Below are 21,910 nucleotides of genomic sequence, written 5' to 3'. Positions count from 1 at the left end.
CGGGCCGGTCGCTCGCCTTCTCCTCCCGTCGGGAGCAAAAGGCGAAAACCGCGTCCCTGGGTGGGCTCGAACCACCAACCTTTCGGTTAACAGCCGAACGCGCTAACCGATTGCGCCACAGAGACGGCGCTGCCGCCCGCCGCCCCCTGGGCGTCTATGAGGCGCGCGCTCCCGGGAGGCCGCGCGCGGGCGGTGGCGGCGCGCGGGCGGCGCGGCGCGAGCCGGACTCCGAGCCACGGCGACCCCTGCCGCTCAGCCGAAATAGCTCAGTTGGGAGAGCGTTAGACTGAAGATCTAAAGGTCCCTGGTTCGATCCCGGGTTTCGGCAGCTGTTTTGGCGCCGCGGCTCTTGCCTTTCCTACCCCATTCTGCGGATGAGGGGCAGGGCCGCTGGCCCCGGCCCACGGGGGGACGGAACAGGGCCGCCAAACCCCTGTCTCCGCCCTCAAGACCTTGATTCCAGCCCAAACGTGGACTCCACCCCAATTCCCAATACTCTTTAAAGGGCAGGAATAAAAGGCGCTTCTTGTCGCGAACACCCAAACCGGTGAAATTCTTGCGATCCTGCTGGATTTTACCCTTGGGGGAAACTGAGGCTCCCACAGGCAAGCGCAGGCCAGCGGCAGGCAGGCCTCCCGGCAGGAGCCTTCCAGGCCCGCGAACCCCTGCACAGCCCCCCTGGTCTCGATTGCCGGGGAGCTCCAAGTCCCAGGACGGAGGAGAGGGACCTCCGCCCTCTCCCTCCTGCGCCCGGCTGGCCATGGAGCTGGACTTCCCAACTTACGTCAACTTTGCATTTTAGGCTCCTTCGAGTCACAGAAAAGTTGCCCAGGAGTGGGGCTCCTGTGCACCCAACACCCAGTCCCCCATTGTTAGCTGCTGACACCGCCAGACACATTTGCTGCAATTCATGAACCAAAGTGCCTGTTGCTGAAGTCTGAGCTATCTGCAAGTTTTGTTTTCCCACAACATCCTTGCAGGAGCCCTGGGGTCCGGGCCCCCAGCCCCAGCTGAACTTCGCCTCAAGAGACGTGAGAGTCGCCTCAGTGAATTGCCAATCCCATAGGAACCAAAGTGGAGCCTTTGCCAGCTGCGGGGGGCCGTGGGCGCGGTCAAGGCTGCTTGAAGGAGGCAGTGAGGTGGACAGGGAGGTCAGAGCCAGGCTTGGGGGAGGCCCCGCCATGGAGGCCTGCTGGGGAGTGAGCTGGGTGAGCGGACAGAGGGCGAGGAGGGTCTGGGGAAGGTAGCAGAGACCCCAAGAAGGGACAGCACACACCAGGGGCCAGGTGCCGGGAACATGGGCAGGAGGGCCCCTGAATCAGGGACAGACTATTTCTTGTGCCACTGTGCCTCCCTGAGGTTTTGGATTCTTACCCTGTAGTGAATAGTTTTTTTTAAGATTTTATTTGAGAGAGAGAGAGAGCACTCGTGTGTGGGTATGAGCAGGGGTGGGGGGCGCAGAGGGAGAAGCGGACTCCACACTGAGCAGGGAGCCTGAGTGTGGACTCCAACCCCAAACCCCAAGATCATGACCTGAGCTGAAGGCAGATGCCCAACCGAGTAACCCACGCATCCTGTGAATTAGTTGTTTTTTTCTTTAAAGATCTTACTTTTTTCCCTTCAGTTGCTTTTTTTTTTTTTTTTTAACTTAAAGGCTTTATTTGACAGACAGAGATCACAAGTAGGCAGAGAGGCAGGCAGAGAGAGAGGGGGAAGCAGGCTCCCCACTGAGCAGAGAGCCCGATATGGGGCTCGATCCCAGGACCCTAGGATCATGACCTGAGCGGAAGGCAGAGGCTTAACCCACTGAGCCACCCAGGCGCCCCTAAAGACTTTACTCTTTAAAGATTTTATTTGGGGGCACCTGGGTGGCTCAGTGGGTTAAGCCGCTGCCTTCGGCTCAGGTCATGATCTCAGGTCATGATCTCAGGGTCCTGGGATCGAGTCCCGCATTGGGCTCTCTGCTCAGCAGGGAGCCTGCTTCCCTATCTCTCTCTCTCTCTCTGGCTGCCTCTCCGTCTACTTGTGATTTCTCTCTGTCAAATTAATAAAATCTTTAAAAAAAAAAAAAAAGATTTTATTTGGCAGAGAGCGAGCAAGGGCACACAAGTACTTCGACACGGGACTCGATCCCAGGACCCTGGCATCATGACCAAAGCCAAAGGTAGATGCTTCATTGACTGAGCCACCCAGGCACCCCTAAAGATTTTAAGTAATTCTGTGCCCAACACCGGGCTCTAAATTACAACCCCAAGATCAAGAGTCAAACACTCCACCAGCTGAGCCAGCCAGGCCCCCCCCACTGCACCCCAGTGACTTTTTAAAAATCAGTTTTTAGATAAAACAATAGACTTGAAGAAGGGCCAAGGTATGTGCAATGACGATTCCCGTCTCCGGAAGCAGGAGTGACCACGGGTGCGCGGGCTGGGACCGCCGGCTTAGCAGGAGCTTCTGCAGGGCCTTAGGGTCCGGATGGGAAGCAGTTCAGAGAAGGAATGGGCAGGGGGAGGGGGGAGGCAGGGGGGCCACACAGAGGCCAGCGAGCGGGACTGCAGAGGGAAGGCAGGGTGCGGGGGGCGGGGGGGGGGTAGGCAAGCCCGCCCGGTTTGTGGTGAGGGGTGCTCCCGGCACTGAGCGAACGGTGCAGGACGCTCGGCCCCCGCAGCACCCGGGACGGCTGCTGGAGAATGACCCGGCCTGAGAGTGGGAGCCGGGAGGAGCCAGGGGCCAGGCGTTGGCTGCCTGCGGGAAGTCCGTCCCAGCTGTGCCTGCTTCTCCAGGGGCCCCCATTAGGCCAGCGGCCTTAGGACCAGCACCCTCAGGGTCCCCAACAGGGCTGCAGAAGGCATTTAACGCGGGGGGCCCCACGGGCAGACTGCACCTGCGGCGACGGCCCACGACAGCCGCCGGCCCCCACCACCACGGAGCCCCGGGTCTACGAGCCGCCAGGCTCTCCCAGAAAGGGGCGAGGCCCGCTTTGGAGACAATGGTGGGCTGCTCCAGTGGAGAGGGAGTGACCAAGCCGCCTGGCTTCGGGCTCCGTGGTAGGTAGGAACCATCCAGCCTCTGTGGTTCTCCCCACTCCCAGATTGGGGCAGGGTGGCCCAGGGACCCTGCAGGACATGTGCCCCCCAACCCCGCCCTCCCAGGCCAGACTTCCCTGCCACACCTGGGAGGGTTCCTGAGCTGCAGCCTCTCCCTCTGCCCAGCTGGCCTGGGGTTCTCTGCGCGTCTTGCCTGCTCAGAGAGAGGGCACCTTCTCGGGCCAGCACACCTGCCCCCCCAACCCAGGCTCGGAGGGCAAGCCCCTGCTCTAAGTGGCTGCTGTGGGAGGGGGGCCCTGGGGGGTGGAGAGGAGGGGAGTCTGCCACGTTCAGACACAGCAGCCCATCACCGGCTGGGGTGCTGCCGCCAGCCAGGGGTCTCCCCAGGAAACCCCGCACCCTCTGCTGACTGTGCTGTCTCCCAGCAGCTTCGAATAGAGTTCATTTGAGCGACAGGCCACAGAGCTTCCGTGACTGTGTGAGGACAGGCCACGCAGGTCTCTGCAGGCCAGGGCCTGGGCTGGGGATCCTCGGGCACCGGGGTGACCCACCAGCTGCCCCCTTTTCGGGGCCTGGGCAGGAACATGAGCCTGGCCTCCAGACAAAAGCCTTGCTTCCGCAGGAGCCATCGGCACAGACCCTCCCGTCCCCGCACCGTGACCCCGGCCACACACACAGGGACCACGACTGCTGCACTCGGGAGGTCCTAGGCCTCGGGACATGGATGCCAGGGCCTGGCTAGGAGAGCTGGACCAGAAGCAGCCACATGGAAAATCCACATGGACGGGGCAGGGCTGGGGGGGCTCGCACTGTGCTCAGGGCCCACACGGGACAGGGGGAAGCGGCCGCCGAGTCCCGCCACCCGCATTCTCCGGCACAGGGAACCGGGGCCTGCCTCGAGAGGAAGGAAACTCAGAAAGGCGCGCGTGTTCTGAAGGAATCATTCATTATCAGGCTCTTTCTTAAAACTCCTCTTTAATATTGGATACAGTGCTTTTTAACATAAAAAAACAGCTGTGCACCTCACGTTAAACAGTACAGTCAGAAGTACTGGCATCCAGTAAAATAAAACATTTTTGTTCCAAACACCTTTCACAAAACTCTACCTTCCAAGAAAGCCAGGAAAAGCACACCCACGGATGAGCAGCGAGCACAGCCCGGGCCCCGGGCCTGCAGACGCCGCTCGCGCCCCGGCCACGGGACCCGCGGCCCCTCCGGCGTCAGCACCGCTGATTCCTTTCTTCCAGAAGCTGGTTATCAAATATTTCTTTTTCCCTTCAGAAAATAAAAGGAGAGAACCTCATTTTAATAATTTATCTTGTCTCCGAACATGAAACCGAGGAGTCCGTGCTTTAGGGGGACAGAGTCTCCAGTCTGGGGCTATGCAAAGTTCCGGAGACAGAGGGTGGGGGTGTCTGCATGATGGCAGGGGTGCTTCAGGCCGCTGCGCTGTGCCTTGGAAATGGTTATGACGGGACGTTTTACATGACGTGCGTGTAACAATTTAAAAGCGTTTTTTAGGGCGCCTGGGTGGCTCAGTGGGTTAAGCCGCTGCCTTTGGCTCAGGTCATGATCTCGGGGTCCTGGGATCGAGTCCCACATCGGGCTCTCTGCTCAGCGGGGAGCCTGCTTCCTTCCCTTCCCCTCTCTCTGCCTGCCTCTCTGCCTACTGTGATCTCTCTCTGTCAAATAAATAAATAAAATCTTAAAAAAAATAAATAAATAAATAAAAAAAAAAAAGCGTTTTTTAGAGGCGCCTGGGTGGCTCCGCGGCTCAGGTCATGAGCCCGGGGTCCTGGGATCGACCCCCGCGTCGGGCTCCCTGCTCAGCGGGAAGCCTGCTTCTCCCTTTCCCACTCCCCCTGCTTGTGCTCCCTCTCTCGCTGTGTCTCTGTCAAAAAAATAAAATCGTAAAAAAAAAAAAAGAACTTTTTAAGGAGTGTGAGCTATCCAACGGTCCTCATCAACTCCCCGGTAAGAACGACACTAACAGGTGTTTGGGGCACCACCAGGCCAGGACCAGCGACAGCCACAAAGCACATGGACTCTGACAGTGGGCAAGTCCACGTGACTGTGCGGCTCGGGCAGAACACGAGGCCCAGGAGGCACCGCCCGTGCATCACAAGCTGAGGGGGAGGAGCCGGATGGCTGTGGGGCGGGAGTGGCCGACTGCCCGCAGTTGGAGGCCACGTCCCCGGAATCTGGAGAAGGGAGCCTCTGCCATCACCAGCACGGCCCACAGCAGGTCAGGGGCAGTGGTAGGGCGTGCAGATGGACAGCCCTCCTCACAGGCACTACAGCCAGTCCCTCGGACGAGGAGGAGGAGGGCACTGCGCCGGGGGCATGTGTGGGCTCCCACCCTGCTCCCCCAAGAACACTGTTCTGCATCTGGGAGTCGACGGCCAGACCACCGGGTCTCCCTGCAGCCCGGGGTCCTCGTGTTCCCGACTCGCCAGGTCATCATTCCCGCACACATGGGTTCCTCCAGGTCGGCCCTGCAGGCAGCCTCCCCACGCAACGGGCGCTGCGGCCCACTGCACGCAGCAGGGCCCTCCCCGGGAAAGAGCGTGGCGTCCCTGGAGCTGCCTTTGCTGCCTGCCAGCCGTGGCGGTGGGCCCGGCTGGCCCTGGACAGAGGCCCTGGCCTGTTACTCCGGCTGAGTCCTCGGCCGGCGCTCAGCAAGGCCTGGCAGCAAGCCCGGAGATGGGATTAGGGGCTCTGGGGGCCAAAAATCCCACGGCGCCTAACCCCTCTGGCGGAAGAGAAACATCTTCATCACGGCATTCTTCCGACCAGCTAGGAGCGGCCTGGGGTGACTGCGGCCGTGTGGTCTGTGTTTTCTCAAACGGCCAAGGCCCTGGACAAGGCGCAGAAAGCCTGGAATGCTAACAGGAGCCCCTGCAAAACGGGATTAGGCACAGCAGACCCGGCACATGCCCAGGGAGTGGCCCTGGAGGACTGCCTGCGGGCCGTGGCACAGGCCGGGCTGGGGTCCAGCTCCGCCTGCTCTGAGCACCTCGCGGATGTGCCCGAGGACGGAGCACCTGAACACTGGCTTCCCTGCGTCCCTCTGGCAGCTCCTGGCCGAGGGCTTCTGCGCATGTTCAGCCGTGGGCGATTTGTCCAGCCTGGGCACCTGGACCGGCGTGTCGGCCACAGGGTCCCTGCGCCCCGGCGCCCGGCACGAGGGAACGCGAGCCCTTCTGGACACACTGCCGCCGGTTTGGCAGCGGCGCCCCGAGCAGCCTACCGGTAGCTGAGGGACGGTCCTCTGAGGTACTTCTCCTCAGCCGTCTTGTAATCCACAGCGTCCACCGCCGCGATGGCGCAGATGATGGCCTGCAAGAGAGCAGAGGGCGCTCAGCTGCGGCCAGCGGGCCTGTGCTGCCCGGGGCGCTTGAGGGACGCGTGTGGGGCCCGGCGCAGCGTCCGAGCGGCCTCCACAGACGCAGGTCCGAGAGGTGTCTGCGTGCAGGGACACCTCCGTGAGGCATGAAAGACGCGCTCCTAAGACAAGACACGAGAGCTCACGTCACTAAAAGCAGAGAACGAGGCAGGACCAAAACCAACAAGCCCATCTGTGACAGTCTCGAAGTTTACTGTCCAAACAGCAGGAAAAACAGAACAGCGGTCACCCCTGCACACGGCAAGTCTGACGCTGAAAATCCTCATGTGTGTCCTCAGAAAAAATAGAAAAACTCTGGTTGCTAAAAATGTGACTTTTTATTTATTTATTTTTTTTTAAAAAGATTTTATTTATTTATTTGACAGAGGTCACAAGCAGGCAGAGAAGCAGGCAGAGAGAGAGAAGAGGAAGCAAGGTCCCCACTGAGCAGAGAGTCCGATGTGGGGCTCGATCCCAGGACCCTGGGATCCTGACCTGAGCCGGAGACAGACGTCCCATGACTGAGCCCCCAGGCCCTCCGCACAGCGTTTCTGAAGAGCCTGTGTGGGGCGTGTGGCGGCTCGAGGGGGTGGGGGAGAGCCTGCGACTCGCGGTCCCAGGGTCGAGGGCTCTGGCCCCACGTGGAGTGTATAGGTCACTTAAGAATAAAATCTTAAAAATCAATCCAAGCCGTTCTGGTCTAGAACAAGGCACCCTGTCTGCTCTGGGCACTGCTGACACAGGGCAGGTCACTCCCAGGCGGGGTGTCCCAAGCACTGTGGGGCTCGGCGGCATCTTGCCCCCCACCCAGTGAGAACCTCAGCCGTCCCCACACACGACCCGGTGTCCCTGGGGCAGAACCATCCCTTCCTTCAAGACACGCTCCGGAGGACTCAGACGTAAACAAGACGAGGACGGGGCAGCCAGAGCAACAGGCGGAGTGAGGCCGCTCTTCCGGCGGGGGTGGCACACGGGCTCCCGGCCCCAGCCGGCCTCTGCCCGAACGTCTTCCAAAGCTTTCAGTTACGAAGGTGACGGGTAACTTTCCCCACACACGCTCACAGTGCCCAGCAGAGCCCCCTCTGACCTTCAAAACCACCAGAGGGAAAAAAGAAAACAAAAAAGCCCCCAAACCACCAGGGGAGGGCCGTGTGTGCTGCTGCCCAGCCGAACGCCGGCGGGCGCGTGCGGGAGAACCGCGGCTCCCTTTCCGCAGCAGCATCTCCGCCGGAAACGTGTCCGCGTGCACCTGGGGACGCGGCGTGCACCTCTCGTCCCCCAGCACTGGCCACAGCGTCTACACAGCCGGGCCCTGTCCCCCTGCCCACAGAGCGGCCTGGGCAGGCACTGCGCTTGGCGTGGCCACGGCCTCCTGGGCCCACTTCGGGAAGACGCCAGCCTAGCGCCGATCCCTGCCCCCGGGGCCCCGGCCGCCAGCCCCCAGCCGGCCCCACGCCACAGCCCCGCCGCACACTCACTTCCGGCAGAAGAACGTCCAGGATGAAGCGGATCGTGTCGCCGCTGGCCCGCGCCGGCGCCCGGCCGCCCGCCTCCTGGTACAGGCCCTGCAGGTACTTCACCACCACGTCCAGCTGCTGCTCGTCCTCCAGGTACGTCTCCACGCACGTCACATACTGACCCGACGTCAGGAACGTCTTCAGCCATCGGGACGGCTTCCGGTTCTTCAGGATGGCCCGCAGGTGGCCCTCGGCACCCCTGGCTTTCACGATGTACTCCACCAGCTTCTGGTTGGCCCGGTCCCGGGCAGCCCGGGACCGGTCGGGGAGGACCTTCCTATAGGGCCGCCTCCTCCCCTGGGGGCTCCCCGCCACAGGCTCCTCGGGGTCCCCCTTGCTAAGCTGCGGAAACCTGGTCCCCAAGACGTCCTGCTGGATGGACTTGCGGACAGGATAACCTGCAGACGAGCGACACGGCCGTGAGCCCGCCGGCCTGTGTGGGAGGCTCCCTCTTCCCTTCGCCACGCCGCCTGGGGGCTCTGTGGGAGGGCCGCCCCCCGCCCACAGGTACAACCGCCAGGGTCCTGAGAGCTCCTCCTCTGAGGGGCCCCACATCGGACCCCAGTGCAGCCCCCCGAGGAAGCACAGGCCCCTCCACCTCCACCCCGTGTGACCGGGGACGGCGGCGGGCGGCGGGACTATCCGTCCGACCACAACCCGGGCAGCAGGGACGGCGGCTGCAGAGCGCCGCCGCGCACACGTTTTGGAGACGAGGCCGGGCGCCTGCTGGGCTGCGGGGGCAGGCGGCAGTCAGGCTCGGGACAGGGCCCGGCCTCACCCAGACGCCTCCCCCTCCGAACCTCCGACTCAGAAAGCAGCCGCCTCACACCGCAAAGGAGCCAGCGGACTTACTTATGTCGGCCGCGTAGTATTCCAGGAAGGAGCCGGCGAAGGAACCGCAGCCTGCGGGAAGGCAGGAGGAGAGCCGCGTCCCACCGTCAGAGGCGGCGCTCGGGAACCGCCCGGGGGACGCGGGATTGGCGTGCCGGCCTCACGTCAGCCCCATCCGGACCCCCTCCCGAGAGGGCCGACGGGACACCAACACTGCCGTCGGGGTGCGACCCGCCCCCGGGGTGCCCAGAAAATCCACGTCAGAACATTCCCGACAGCTGGACTTGGGGCAGACAGAAGCCAGCCCTGACTCAAAGCGAACTCCGCCTCCATTCACACCCAGTACCTCCGTCTGTGCCCGGGTGCCAGCCCACCTGCCCCGTCGGGGACAAGACAGCCACGGGCCCAGGCCTGGAGGCCAAGGGAAACAGGCCTGCGCTCCGCCCCCAGCCCCGTCTCTTTGTCCGAGGGCACGCAGGGCCACGTACCGAGCCGGACCCTGTAGTCCGTGATCAGGGAGACGCACCAGCCGATGGCCTGGTCGAAGTCCTCCTTGGCCTCGTTCTGCACCAAGAGCGAGACAGCAGCTGTCGGCAAGGGGCCACGGGCTCTCCACTCCTGTTGGCAACCTCAGCCCCTGCGTCCAGACCACAGCGCTGGCAGGGGACCCCGTGCGGGGCTGCTGAGGACACACGGGGAACGCGCGGAGGCCTGGCTCTGGGGCCAGGGCTGCTCACACGCTGGGTCCTGGGGACCAGAGAACTCTGGAACAGGAGAGCGGGGCCTCTGGAGCAGAGGAAGGAGCCCGGCACCCCACGTGCGGCTGACATCCCCAAACGAGACTCGCAAGTCCTACAAAGCAGATTCTTCCAAGAGCCGTGCCTGTGCCCCTGGCTTAGAACGGTGTTGGCTGAGCTGTGCCCTGTGGGGGTGCCCACCTAGACCTCAAGGCCCGCACCTGCAAACCACCCACCTCCCCACCCACTGCGAGCACCCGAGCTGGGACAGCGTCCCACCAGCCGAGACCCCCTTCCGATGTGACCGCCACGTCCTCCTGGCCCTTCCCGTGGCCGCCCCATGTGGCAGGTGTGGGACGGGGACAGCAGGTGCTGCTGCTCTGTGCTCGGGAAAGCAGGGCTCAAAACCGCGACTGTGACACCAGGGCTGGTCCGTCAACACAGCCTGGGACGACCCCGTGGCTCCAGGAGGCAGTGCTCCTGCCACAGCAACAGCCCCCCAGGGGGCCTGGCTTTTCTCGGGGAACAGGACGACGGGCGAGGGGCACCACCTCAGCACCTGGACTACGTGAGGCCACACGTCATCTTTGTCAGAGCTCACAGATCTGACTGTGGGACGTACAGACCTTAAAGCCAAATTCCTGCTGCCCCCTCTGACAGCCCCCCCCCCACTTTGGGAAAGCTATCCAGATCCCCAAGAGTGGCCGTGGGGTTGGGGACGCCCCAGCCTGGAAGGCTGGGTGACCAGCTCCCCACGCTTGTGGGCTTATGCTTCAGGGCGCACGGAAGCGCCGGAGGCCATAACCGGCCCTGGGCACACTGGGCGCCCAGCGCAGGCTGCGGCTCACAAGCTGCACTGAACGCTCTTACCATGGACGGTCGGAAGCAGGACCACGTCACGGGGCACGCACATCAGTGGAAGACAAGGCTGGGCCCGGTGTGGGTGCCAACCTTCCCAGCCCCTGCCCACGCCACAGCCCGGCCTGCTGCGCTCAGGGAGATGGCTGCTGGGCAGAAGGCTTCCCGCAGGGCCTCCGCCCTCCAGCTCCCGGGCAGTCCACGTGCACAGAAGACAGTGACACGAAGCCAGGAACCCACTCACGGGGCTGGGACAAGAACCGCATGGCGGGGGGCGGGAGGCTACCGGACCCCTCCCCTCGGCTGGGTCCGGAAAGCCGGCGTCCCACCTCAAGGCTGCACAGACAGCGTGTGGAACGGACAAGCGCCTCATGGCTTACGGGCTCGGCGTAAGATCAAGAGCTGACGAGAGCACCTTAGGGGCCTCGGCGACCGGCAAGCCCAGGAAGCTCCCTGTGGGGTGTCCACCAAGCACTCCACCCCCCGTGCAGGCCCGCTGTGTCCACGGCACCACGCAGGGACACCCTCTGAACGATCACCCACATCAAGACACCAGCCTTGCACCCAAGCACCCCGTCCTCTGCGCCTAGTCAGTGGGGGCTTGGCCGGCGACCTCCCAGGGCCGTGGTGGTCCCCACCAGGAACGCCCGGAGCCCGGCCAGCAGACCAGTCCCGTGGCGGCGCACCTCTCTAAGGCACGACCCACGGCGCACGTACCAGAAGAGCCTGTTTCTCTTTGCAGTCGAAGTGCTTCAATCTCCTGAGAGACACCGTGATGCTGGGAGGAGGGAGACAAAAGTTAACGAGGACTCCGTCTCGCGGCCAGGATCAGTTTCCTCCGACGGAACCCGGGCGACCCGTGGGGGCCTCTGCCAGCAACCAGCAGCCCGAGGAAGCCCCAGAGACAGGCCCCACGGGACCGGGCTGGGGCCGCCACACGCCACATGGGACACGCACACCCTGGCCGCCCGTGGGAGATGGAGGCGGCACCCGGGGCCCAGAGGGTCCAAATCGTGTTTGCAAAGTGCCCTCTGAGCAGACGGGCATTTCCATCCAAGGATTACGGCCTGGCGGCAAGCGAGCGGACAGCTACGCTAACAACAGAACCGGCAGCGGCAGGGCTGCTCACAGCACCCGGCACAACCGGGTTGGAACACAGTTTGCGGGGAGGGGGTGGGGGCCGCCGAGCATCGAACGAGGCAAATAAAGATTGGGAAACTGGACGGTCTGAGCGGTCCCCTTCAACACAGCCTCTGGATTCCTCTTCCAGGAGAGCTGGATCGCAGGGGGCACGTGAGACCATCCCGGCCCTGGGCCCAGGCCCCCTCCCCACCATCCCGGCACCCCCAAGCTGGCAGAACTTCACCCGCCAAGCGTTTCCCAAGAGCACAGACAGCTGGATTACCCTCTCCCTTTGGGGTCCATGTGCCCCTCAATAAAGAGCACACTGGCTTTCTTCTCTCTTCGCCGGACGCTCTTGACCTGTTGGGAAACCCAAGAAAACAAAGCATCAGGAACCCAGAGGAGGCCAAGGCTTTGAGCCACCTTCCTGACCTTTCTCCACTGCACAGGCTGGCACACGGCCGGCACGGGACAAGGAATGCTGATGGCCGGGGTGGGGGGGGGGCAACGACACGGACGACACCAAGGCCAAGCCCCCAGGCTCGGAGGCTCAGACAGCGCCCCTCCTGCCACAGGCACACTCCGTGCTCGCACACAGCAGAACCACGCAGCACTCGGTTGTGTTCCCGCTGGTAACAGAAAGACCCAACCCTGTGCCGCCTGCCGTCTCGCCCTCGACCACACGACTGTCTCCTGACTCAGCAGAACGGGCTCACTCCGGTTTGTGGGATGAGCAAAGTGAGCTCAGGCAGGTAGGACCAACCGAGGACACAGAGGCAGCCGTGCCGGACTCAACCTAGCGCCCCCGTGTTCCCAGCTTAGCTGGAGAGAGCGGGCCCCAGGAACCTGTGACTTTGGAGATCTGTTCCCCAGCAGGTCCCCAGGGAACGGGTGAAACTGAGGAGGAGAGGTCTAGGAAAAGGGTGCCAGCCGCAGGGGGACAGGAGCATCTGCCATGAAGCAAGCTGAAGGGAGGCTGGGGGACCCCGATCAATGACCCCCACCATGGTGCAGACGCTGCACAGACCCCCACTGCATCTGCACGTCGGCTGAAGCTGCCCTTCTGCCCAGCGAACGAGGTGTGGACGCCAGCCCTGCGTCACTACAGCCAGTCGGCCCCATCCGAGGCGGCGATGCTGCCCACCGGAAGTCAGCCCCACGGCAACGGCAGTGTCTCCCGCTCCTGCAAACAGCTCTCCAAGTTCAACGTCACCGTCTCTCACTACAAATTAAAGCCCGAGAGCAGGAGCCGTCGGAACGCCGTCTACGGGGGGGTCGGACACCACATGAAGGGTGGGAAGCTGGCACGCTGCCTTGGCTAGGTGTCCGGACAGCCCGCACTGGCCGCGTGCACGGAGAAAGCAGAGCTGGAAAAGCTCAACGCGCTGAGGCCCACCACCGCAGCCACACAACCGATCCCCACCCTGGAGTCGGAGAAACTTCCAAGCTCCCGCGGAGAAGCTCCCGCAGGACGAAGCCTCAGGCACACGGTTAGACACCAGCAAGTTGCAGACACTTTTTAGGCAGTTTCCTGAGCTGCTCGGTCTAGATCGGCTCTAGGACTGTCACGCTCAACTGTGCCAAAACGATCAAACTCCCCTTACTCAGGTTCCCATCTGCAGAAGCCCTGCTTAGAATCACGAGGCTGTCGGTTTCTCCCAGGAAAGAACTCCCCCGGGGTCCAGCTGACATGAAGGGGGCGAGAGAGCGGGCGCACGGGGGGTCTTGAGTGGGTGCCCGAGGCCGCCGGAGCTTACCACTGCTGGCCAGAAGGGGTATTTCTGGTGCTTAAGCCAGACTAGCATTCCCACTTCAAACGAGCGTGGCTCTGGAATTAAGGACAAAAACATAAACAGTAAGTCACATCCGCAGCACTCACTAAATGCAACAAATAAAAAACACAGGAGGAGCCTGCTTAGACCGGACGCTCTAAGCCTGGTCAGAGGTCCCCACGGTTGCAAGGCGGTCTCACGACAACGCTGGCGCCTGAGTGTGGGGGACACGCGCGCTGCTGAGCGGGGACACGCCAGGGTCAACTCGGTACCGCCTTGGCCACTACTCTACCATCGCAAATAATTCCAGGTCCATTTTTTTAAAAGGAGTGAAGCACATAAACCCCAACAGAAGCAGCAAATTCCAGGGCACCTGGGGGCCCAGTCAGTGAAGCAGCTGCCTTTGGCTCAGGTCTGATCCCAGGGTCCTGGGATGGAGCCTGCACCGGGGTGGGGGGTGGGGGAGTGTCCCTGCTTGGTGGGGAGCCTGCTTCTTCCTCTCCCTCTGGACCCTCCCCTGCCCGTGCGTTCTGTCAAATAAATAAAGTCTTGGGGGGGGAGGCAATTTCCTAGGAAGCTCGTCAGAGATAAAATTATTTCAAAAATTATCTCTTATTTCAAAAAGAAAAAAAAAGCGGATTACCAAAACCATCACCCAGTGACCAGCCAATTACAACCGACCAGAACAAGACTTCCAACCAAACGCAGAACTCCAGAACGAATAAGCTGAATGCTGAACAACGAGGTAACGAAAGCAGACCCGAGAGGCTGCTTGTCCAAGCGGAGACAAGCTGAACCCGTTCCCGCAGTGCCCTGGCCGCCGGCGGGGCCGCAGGCAAGGTCTGCAGACGGGCGAGCGCACGGCTAACGTGCAAAGGGCTGTCATCTGTCTGGTGAGAAATGTTTGGTTTTTAAGAGAACCGTCAGGGCCCCATGAACACAAACAGGTCATGGGAACACCCAGACGTCAGGCTGCCAGGGACATGGGGACAAGACGAAATCAAGTGGAAGCAGAAAGCAGGGGGTTTCTCGGGGCTGTGGTGACCTGGCCTCTCGCCGTGGAAGAAGGCGCCGTGTCCGTCCCGCTCCGGGCAGCTGAGCCCGCAGAGCCCGGCAGGCGTGGAAGCGTCTAGCTCCCCCTGACAGTGGGGTGGGGTGCTCGGGGAGGAACAAGCGTTGGCCGCCAAGAGTAGTCAGAAGACCATAGGCCAGCGCACCGCGTGTCGAGTGACTCTCAGGGACGGTAAGGAAACGCACGCGCGCCAGCGCAGAACCAGAGGCGGACGCAGTGTGGGCCACGGGAGCCGAGGCACAAGGGCGCACCCTGCCCTTCGGTCTCCCCTCGGAGGAGAGGTCCCCCAGCTCCCACGTGTTATCTTGGAACATCTCACGGGTCCGTAATCATCCCGTAACGACAGGCTAAAACACTCCAGAGTGTGTCGAGACAAACAGTGGGCGAGTCTGAAAACGAAACTCATTCCAAATCATCCACGCCACGAAAGACACCAAGCTGTGGTCGGTCGCTGGTTCGGGATCTTGGGTCTGCATCTCCGGTCCTTCCACAAAGAGGGCCGGGGCAGCGCACCGGCATGTGGGCTCTGGTGCGGACAGCGCGCGTGTGGGAGGGGGTGCTGGGGCCCCACTGCCTCAGGCCGGAGACCCTGCGTCTCTGGACAGACACGCACCTGACACCCCCAAAGGTCTGGAGGCAGCGCCAGGCCACACCCGCACTGGACCCAGCGCTCCGCTCGGCCGTCCTCCCCTCCCAGGAGACACGACGACACGTCCAGGGAGCAGCGTGCCGGCACGGAGGGCTGGTCGGTCTCCTCCCGGGGAGACCCTCTTCCCTCTCAGCGCTTCCCCTTACGACGGAGACCGGAGAAGCCGGCACCTCTGAGGCTGTGGGTGCAGCAGCAGAACCGCGCGGCAGGAAGGCCGGCCGCCTCCGCCCAGGGGAGCCGCGCGAGCGGACGCACTGCTGCTCCGCACTTACCGTGGTAAAGGAGGATCCGGGGCGGCTCCTCGTCGTCCTCATCTTCCTCCAGGACGGAGCGAATGGGATTCAGCTCCACGGACTCTCCAGAGGACTGACGGTCTGCCAACGGTGCCAGATTCAACCTTCACCGTCACCGGCTCAGGGACCCAGCCCAAGAAACACATTTCCTGACACGCGACCATCCACGCAAACAGAAAAGATCGCACGTCGCAGACTCCCACACCGCCAGATGCGAGGGGGCCGCCCCCGACCCAGGTGCGCTTACAGGAGAAACACATCGGGTCGAAGAGGACCGGGGGAGGCCGCCGCGTCCCCGTAAGGGACAGGCGCACAGGTGTCAGTCTAGGCAGAGCGAGGGCAGGGCCGGGGCAACTGGGGGGGGGGGGTGGGACGCGGGGACAGGCTGTGGCTCATCATCTCCCTGTGCCTCCGCACGTGCCGGGGTGAGTGTAAACACATTTAAATTCAAGGCAGAAACCCGAGCGCGTGTAGCCAGTGGGCCTGGAAGCACGGAAGCCGAGAGAAACGGACCGTTCTCAGCAGCGTGAAGACAGAGGGACACCGCCACGTTCACACGAAGGGAGCCCCTGCACGCGGCCGGCCGCCGCACACGAGCACGCCTCTGCAGGCGTCGCCAAGTCGGGAGACTCGGACTGCTCTGCGTCTAACTCCGCTCACAAGCGGGTCCGTCACTTCTGAGGTTCCTGCCCGATCAGAGGGAGCAGACCTCGAGGCTGCCAGAGCCCAGCCCCCGGGAGAGCATCCAGTGCCCCCCGCCCCAGCCCATTCAGAACCAAAAAAACCCAAGGATTTGAGACTAGTCCTAATTACTATCCCGTGGGAGGGAGACAGAAAGCAACTGGGCAACCTGCGCCTCTATTCTGACACGACCTCGTTAAGATCAGGAGAAAAATCACACGAGTGGGGGCGCCCGGGTGGCTCAGTTGTTAAGGCTCTGCCTTCAGCTCAGCTCATGATCCCAGGGTCCTGGGATCCAGCCCCGCATCGGGCTCCCTGCTCAGCGGGAAGCCTGCTTCTCCCTCTCCCACTCCCCCTGCCTGTGCTCTCTCTCTCGCTGTGTGTCTGTCATACCCCGCGCGTGCCTGACCCGCATCAGCCTGATGCCCCGGGGAAGCCGGACCCGCCCTCCGCCAGCAGAAGCACCTCCGGGCCGCTTACCTTCCTCCACCAGGGTGTGAAGATCGCTCGGCTCGTCCGCAGCACGGGGGGCCGGCAGGCCGAGTTCGCCAGCGCTGCGCAGACCTGTGCAGCCCCTGGGCCCCTGCCTGGGCACCGCCCCCGGCTCCAGCTGCGGGGCGGGCAGCCTCTGGCTGCCATCTGGGCACAGCCGCTTGGCGGGGCGCTCCAGGGTCGGGAGCCCATCAGGGCTGTGCAAAGGCAATCCCGGGTCTCGCGCTTTGGCCCAAAGACCCTCCTCCCTGACGCCGGGAGGTGAGCGGGGGCGCGGCGGGCTGCTCTCCTTCCCACTGTCTCCCTCCGGGAGCGCCTGTGCCCTCTCACCCAGGCCAGGCTCTGGCGCTAACTTCCTCCCCCTTGGCCCCGGGGCTGTCCGCCTTCTGCAGCGCGCTCTCGATCCGCGGCCGGGCCGAGACGCGGCTCTGGCCGAGGAGGCCGCCACGGCTCGCAGGCTCTCGCTTTTCCCGAGCTCCTCCTTGTGGGCCACTTGGTGCCTGGAGTCCTGCCTACAAGTGGGTGCAGCCACCAGCCTTGGGTGTGCGCGTTCCCGCCTCTGAAGTCCAGAACTGCTCGGCACGGCTTCCTGGAGACCCGAAGAGCCGGGGTCACGGAGAGAAGAGGCCGGATCCGCAGACTTCCCTCCGGAGGACAGAGCGGTTCTTCCTTCCCTCGAAGAGCTCTCTCGAGGCAACGCGGCTCTCTGGTTGAGAACGTCCAGAGCCACTCGAAGCGAGCGTCTGTAGGCCAGCTCCTCCAGGGGCTCGGCACGAACCGCATCCTGGGAGGCTGCAGGGCGAGAAGCACACAGAGCCTGGGGACGGGCGGGCCCTGGCACGGCCACCAGACCGTGGCCGCCTAGGGCTGACGCGGGCTGTCACACCTGAAGGGAAGACCGACTCTCCTCGGCTCCCCGTCCTCCCGGGGCCGGACGAGGCCACAGAACCACGGCTATTGTTCTCTGTTCGGGCCGCCGGTCCTGCTTTCCAAAAACAAACCGACCGACCCCAACCGGACTGCGTTCCAGGATAAACTGCCCCAGGTAACAGGAAGACACGGCAGCCAACGGACCCGACATCTCCCAGGTCCTCCCAGCCTCGCGGTTCCAACTTCAGTCGGGCTCAAACCCTTGCCGGCTCCGTGACGACCTGACCTGGCAGCGTGTTCTCGGGCAGAGCGGGTGGGGGCCGGCCGATGGACGGGGCCCACTGGGGGCTGGTGGACTGTGCGTACTCCTGCGGGAGGGCGCTTCCAGGCCAGAGAGGAGCACCAGGGCCTGGAGCGGCGAGGGCCGCTACGGATGCATCGACGCCCCCCGCCCCACACGTGCAGCACAGTTTATGGGGACGAGATGCTGGGCACAACGGCACAGCCCAGCGGGCACACGCCCTCCACAGCCTCCCCGGGCTTCTCGATCAGACCCTCCCAGGCCCCCAGCCCTCGCACAACCCGAGCGAACCCAGAGGAGTCTCTTGGAGGCGGAGGCTGAGGCTGCCTGCGGTGCGCCGGGCGGATGCCGCTTTGAACAAAAGGGTCTTTCCGAACGCAGAGGAAAACGGACCCTGTCTTACACACACCCCCGGAAGGGCTCCCGGTCCGTCTTTCCAGGACCCTCCCAGCGCTCAGGACGGGGGTGTGCACCCCGGGCTGAGGCGGCAGAAACCCCGTCTGCATAGGTTGGCGGAGCCCCCGCAGGTGCGCCCAGCACCACGGAAAAGCAAGGGGGTGGGCGCGGGCGAGGAGACCCCGGCAGGCCGCGGGCACCAACATCGATGCTGGTCACACGGTCCTTCCCCAGGGCTCAGCTGTAGAATTTAAACACGTGAGCCCTGCTCCAAAACCCGTTCTGTGGGGTGGCAGGGCAGGAAGCGGCTCCCCATCCCCTCAGGGAGGCAAACGCACCCTGGAGGCCAGGGACCCCAGCGCTTGTGGCTGGCTGTGCCGGGACTCAAGAACAGGACCGGCTGGGGCAAATTCTAGAAGGGTTAACAACAGAGACCCTTTTCTTCCTGTCCTTCAGCTCAGGGTAACCTGGGACCAGGGTCTTCCCTTCCCCCGCCCCGGTCTCTTTGTGAGGCAGAGCCGCGCTCTTACCCAGGGACGAGGCTATCCGCTCGATGTGCGCCGTCTTCAGCGTTTCCACGTCTGTGCTCCTCACCTCAATCCTGCAGGGACAGGAACGCCAGTTATCCGCCACCGGCCAAGGCCGCGAGGACATTTTCAAGCAGGGTTTTCTCTCGACGACAAAAGAACTGGATTCCTTTGCTACATTCTCAACCATCCGCTTAAACCAAAACTCACAGCCAACCGGGAGTTCACGTGCCTGAAGGCAGAGGCAGCAACGACCCTGGTGAATTTTTTTTCTTTTAAGACAGAAAAGGTTGACTGGGCTTAAGAGTGAAAACGAATTCAAACTGCGACTTTTCTGAGCCAAATTCTACTTTCAACTGCACGAGTACCTCCTTTGTTAGGTTTTCAGAGTAGATGGTAATGTCCCTAAAAGCTGTTTACAACCCAGCGTGTGTGTTCTGGCTTAAAAAGACGCACTTTCCTTTTAAACTTGAGTATTCGGTTACCTTCCGCGGCAGGGAAGGTGTGAGCTGGGGACTCGGCACACTGAGGCCGCCGCCCCGAGGAGGTGGTTTTGGTTTTGTTCTCTCTGAGCTGGGGATCTTACCCTCAGACACAGCCATCCCACGATCTGCGCATTTTAATCATCCCGGGTCATGTCACCTCTTCCATCTCCAGGTGATCAAGACCAAAAGACCTATGTGCTTCCCCAGCGCCGGGAGGCGGCCCTGGACGCCTAATGGCCGCCCCGGTTAGACGGACAGGCCAAAACATCAAACATGTCAAGAGGGCCGGCCATCTCCCCCGTTTCTGAGAAAAAGACACACATCTGCGGGAAGGAACCATCCGCAGGTGAACCCCAGCAAGGGATCCCCCCACCCCCGGGTGTGGTTCAATTTCTGCACGGGTCCCACACCGCACCTCACAGGGATCTTCAACAAAGAACAAACAAAAACCCCCACCCCCAGTGTTTTCCTCCGAGACCGTTACCCACCGTTGCTACGAATCTGTTACAACAAATGATAAACTTATAAGCTCCGAGGGACGGACTTCACTTTTGGCGGGCCTGCAGCAGGAGAAAGCCCGCTGGGAAGAAAATGCTCAAAAACCCCACAACATTTGGGGCGCCTGGACGGCTTGGTGGGCTGGGCATCCGCCCTCGGCTCAGGTGAGGTGGTGATCCCCGGCCCTGGGGGCTGCTGAGGTCGTGATCCCGGGCCCTGGGGGCTGCTGAGGTCGTGATCCCGGGCCCTGGGGGCTGCTGAGGTCGTGATCCCGGGCCCTGGGGGCTGCTGAGGTCGTGATCCCGGGCCCTGGGGGCTGCTGAGGTCGTGATCCCCGGCCCTGGGGGCTGCTGAGGTCGTGATCCCGGGCCCTGGGGGCTGCTGAGGTCGTGATCCCGGGCCCTGGGGGCTGCTGAGGTCGTGATCCCGGGCCCTGGGGGTTGCTGAGGTCGTGATTCCCGGCCCTGGGGGCTGCTGAGGTCGTGATCCCGGGCCCTGGGGGCTGCTGAGGTCGTGATCCCGGGCCCTGGGGGCTGCTGAGGTCGTGATCCCCGGCCCTGGGGGCTGCTGAGGTCGTGATCCCGGGCCCTGGGGGCTGCTGAGGTCGTGATCCCGGGCCCTGGGGGCTGCTGAGGTCGTGATCCCGGGCCCTGGGGGCTGCTGAGGTCGTGATCCCGGGCCCTGGGGGCTGCTGAGGTCGTGATCCCGGGCCCTGGGGGCTGCTGAGGTCGTGATCCCGGGCCCTGGGGGCTGCTGAGGTCGTGATCCCCGGCCCTGGGGGCTGCTGAGGTCGTGATCCCGGGCCCTGGGGGCTGCTGAGGTCGTGATCCCGGGCCCTGGGGGCTGCTGAGGTCGTGATCCCGGGCCCTGGGGGCTGCTGAGGTCGTGATCCCGGGCCCTGGGGGCTGCTGAGGTCGTGATCCCGGGCCCTGGGGGTTGCTGAGGTCGTGATTCCCGGCCCTGGGGGCTGCTGAGGTCGTGATCCCGGGCCCTGGGGGCTGCTGAGGTCGTGATCCCCGGCCCTGGGGGCTGCTGAGGTCGTGATCCCGGGCCCTGGGGGCTGCTGAGGTCGTGATCCGGGCCCTGGCGCTCAGCCGGAAGCCTGCTTCTCCCCGACCTCGGCCCGGCCCGCCCCCCACACCTGCACTCAGTCTCAAACCTTAAAAGAAACACAACCGACGACACTCAACTTTTCATCCAGGGAGAGTATCTGAACGCTCAGGGAAAACTCCTTTTTCCTCTTACTTCCGGTGGCCGTCTCGGTTCTGGCCAGCACCTGGGGAGCGGGACACAGGACGCGCGGCCGTTACGGAGAAGCCAGGACGCCCGACACCGACGACCGCCACCTCCGACCTCCGGGGGACCCCCGCCGGGACTCCGCAGGGGCAGCGAGGCCCGCGGGGACGGCGGCGGACGCGGGCCGGGCGCGGGGGCTCTCCCGGGGCGGCCCCCGCTTCTCCCAAGTGCGCCGTCAGGCGGGCGGGGAGGCCGCGGCCGACCGCTCGGGCCCCGCCGCCCCCGCGTCTCTCCGGGCGGACGCCGACCCCCCGGCCCCGCCGCGAGCCCCGGCCCCGCCGCCCGAGGGGGGGTCACCTGGGCCGGCCACAGCCGCTGCTCCCATCGGCACAAGACATACTGGGCGTCCGTCATGACTCGGACTCATGGGGCCCGCGGGGACGACGGGCACGGACCGGGCGCCCTGCAACACAAGCGGCACAGCGGCGTCGGGGCCGCCCGGACGCGCAAACCGCCGCGCAACAGCCCGGCCCCGCGCGCGCGCCCCGCCGCGAGGACGCGGCCGAGCAGCCCGCGGACGTCGCCGGCCGCCGCGGGGCCCCCTGAGGGACGGGACAGCTGCGCGGCGTCCTCCCGGGCCGGCCGCCCACGGGCACCGCCGCGCCGGGGTCGGGGAGGGGCGCACGCGGCGGGGGCCGGGCCGGGCCGGGGTCGGGGAGGGGCGCACGCGGCGGAGGCCGGGCCGGGGTCGGGGAGGGGCGCACGCGGCGGAGGCCGGCTCGCGCCCCCGGGGGCCCTCCGCTCGGGGCTCGCCCCTCCCCCCAGGCCCGCCGCGGCCGCCGCGGCCCCCGCCGGCCGACCCACGGGACGCAGCCCGCAGGCCTCACCGGGCGCCCGGCTCCGCAGCGCGGCGTCCCCGAGCCCGGCGCGGAGGACGACGAGGCCGCGGCGGCCCAACGGCGTCGGCACCCGCGCCTTCCCAGCCGCCTCCCGGGCCCGCGCTCACCGCCTCAGCCGCCGCCGCCGCCGCCCCCCGCGGGCTGAGGGCGGGGACAGCCTCGCGGCGCCGCCAAGCCCTACCCCCGCCGCCAGCCAATGGGACGCCCGTATCCGCCCCGGGACCCGCCCCTTCCGCCCGGGCGGG

At 64.2% G+C, this 21,910-nt stretch overlaps 1 protein-coding gene and 2 non-coding genes across 4 annotated transcripts; 1 reads left to right on the top strand and 2 right to left on the bottom strand.

The window, feature by feature from the left end:
• Positions 1-51: 51 nt before the first annotated feature.
• TRNAN-GUU lies at positions 52-125 on the bottom strand. Its single transcript has one exon. It is a non-coding gene; the product is annotated as a tRNA-Asn (tRNA).
• A 130-nt stretch (positions 126-255) lies between these two features.
• On the top strand, positions 256-328 carry TRNAF-GAA. Its single transcript has one exon. It is a non-coding gene; the product is annotated as a tRNA-Phe (tRNA).
• Positions 329-4,000: 3,672 nt separating this feature from the next.
• On the bottom strand, positions 4,001-21,849 carry PWWP3A (PWWP domain containing 3A, DNA repair factor). Of its 2 annotated transcripts, XM_032305065.1 has the most exons (15): positions 21,773-21,849; positions 21,124-21,229; positions 20,721-20,806; positions 18,551-18,621; positions 16,442-17,245; positions 15,260-15,361; positions 13,252-13,322; positions 11,778-11,854; positions 11,090-11,150; positions 9,266-9,341; positions 8,799-8,849; positions 7,908-8,344; positions 6,925-6,989; positions 6,295-6,383; positions 4,001-4,319 (listed from the first exon to the last, which is right to left on the bottom strand). In XM_032305065.1, the coding sequence occupies exons 2-15, from the start codon at positions 21,178-21,180 to the stop codon at positions 4,147-4,149; spliced, it is 2,220 nt and encodes a 739-aa protein (XP_032160956.1). In that variant the 5' UTR covers positions 21,181-21,229; positions 21,773-21,849; the 3' UTR covers positions 4,001-4,146. The 2 variants fall into 2 exon arrangements, with proteins under 2 accessions (XP_032160956.1, XP_032160966.1); XM_032305075.1 differs by lacking the exon at positions 6,925-6,989 and having other exon boundaries at positions 4,151-4,319.
• Between the last annotated feature and the right edge of the window lie 61 nt (positions 21,850-21,910).

This window comes from Mustela erminea, chromosome 1 (assembly GCF_009829155.1).
Source record: "Mustela erminea isolate mMusErm1 chromosome 1, mMusErm1.Pri, whole genome shotgun sequence".
NCBI classification, from domain to species: Eukaryota; Metazoa; Chordata; class Mammalia; order Carnivora; family Mustelidae; genus Mustela; species Mustela erminea.
The sequence above is the reverse complement of the archived record's forward strand: the minus strand, read 5'-3'. Positions and strand labels throughout refer to the sequence as shown.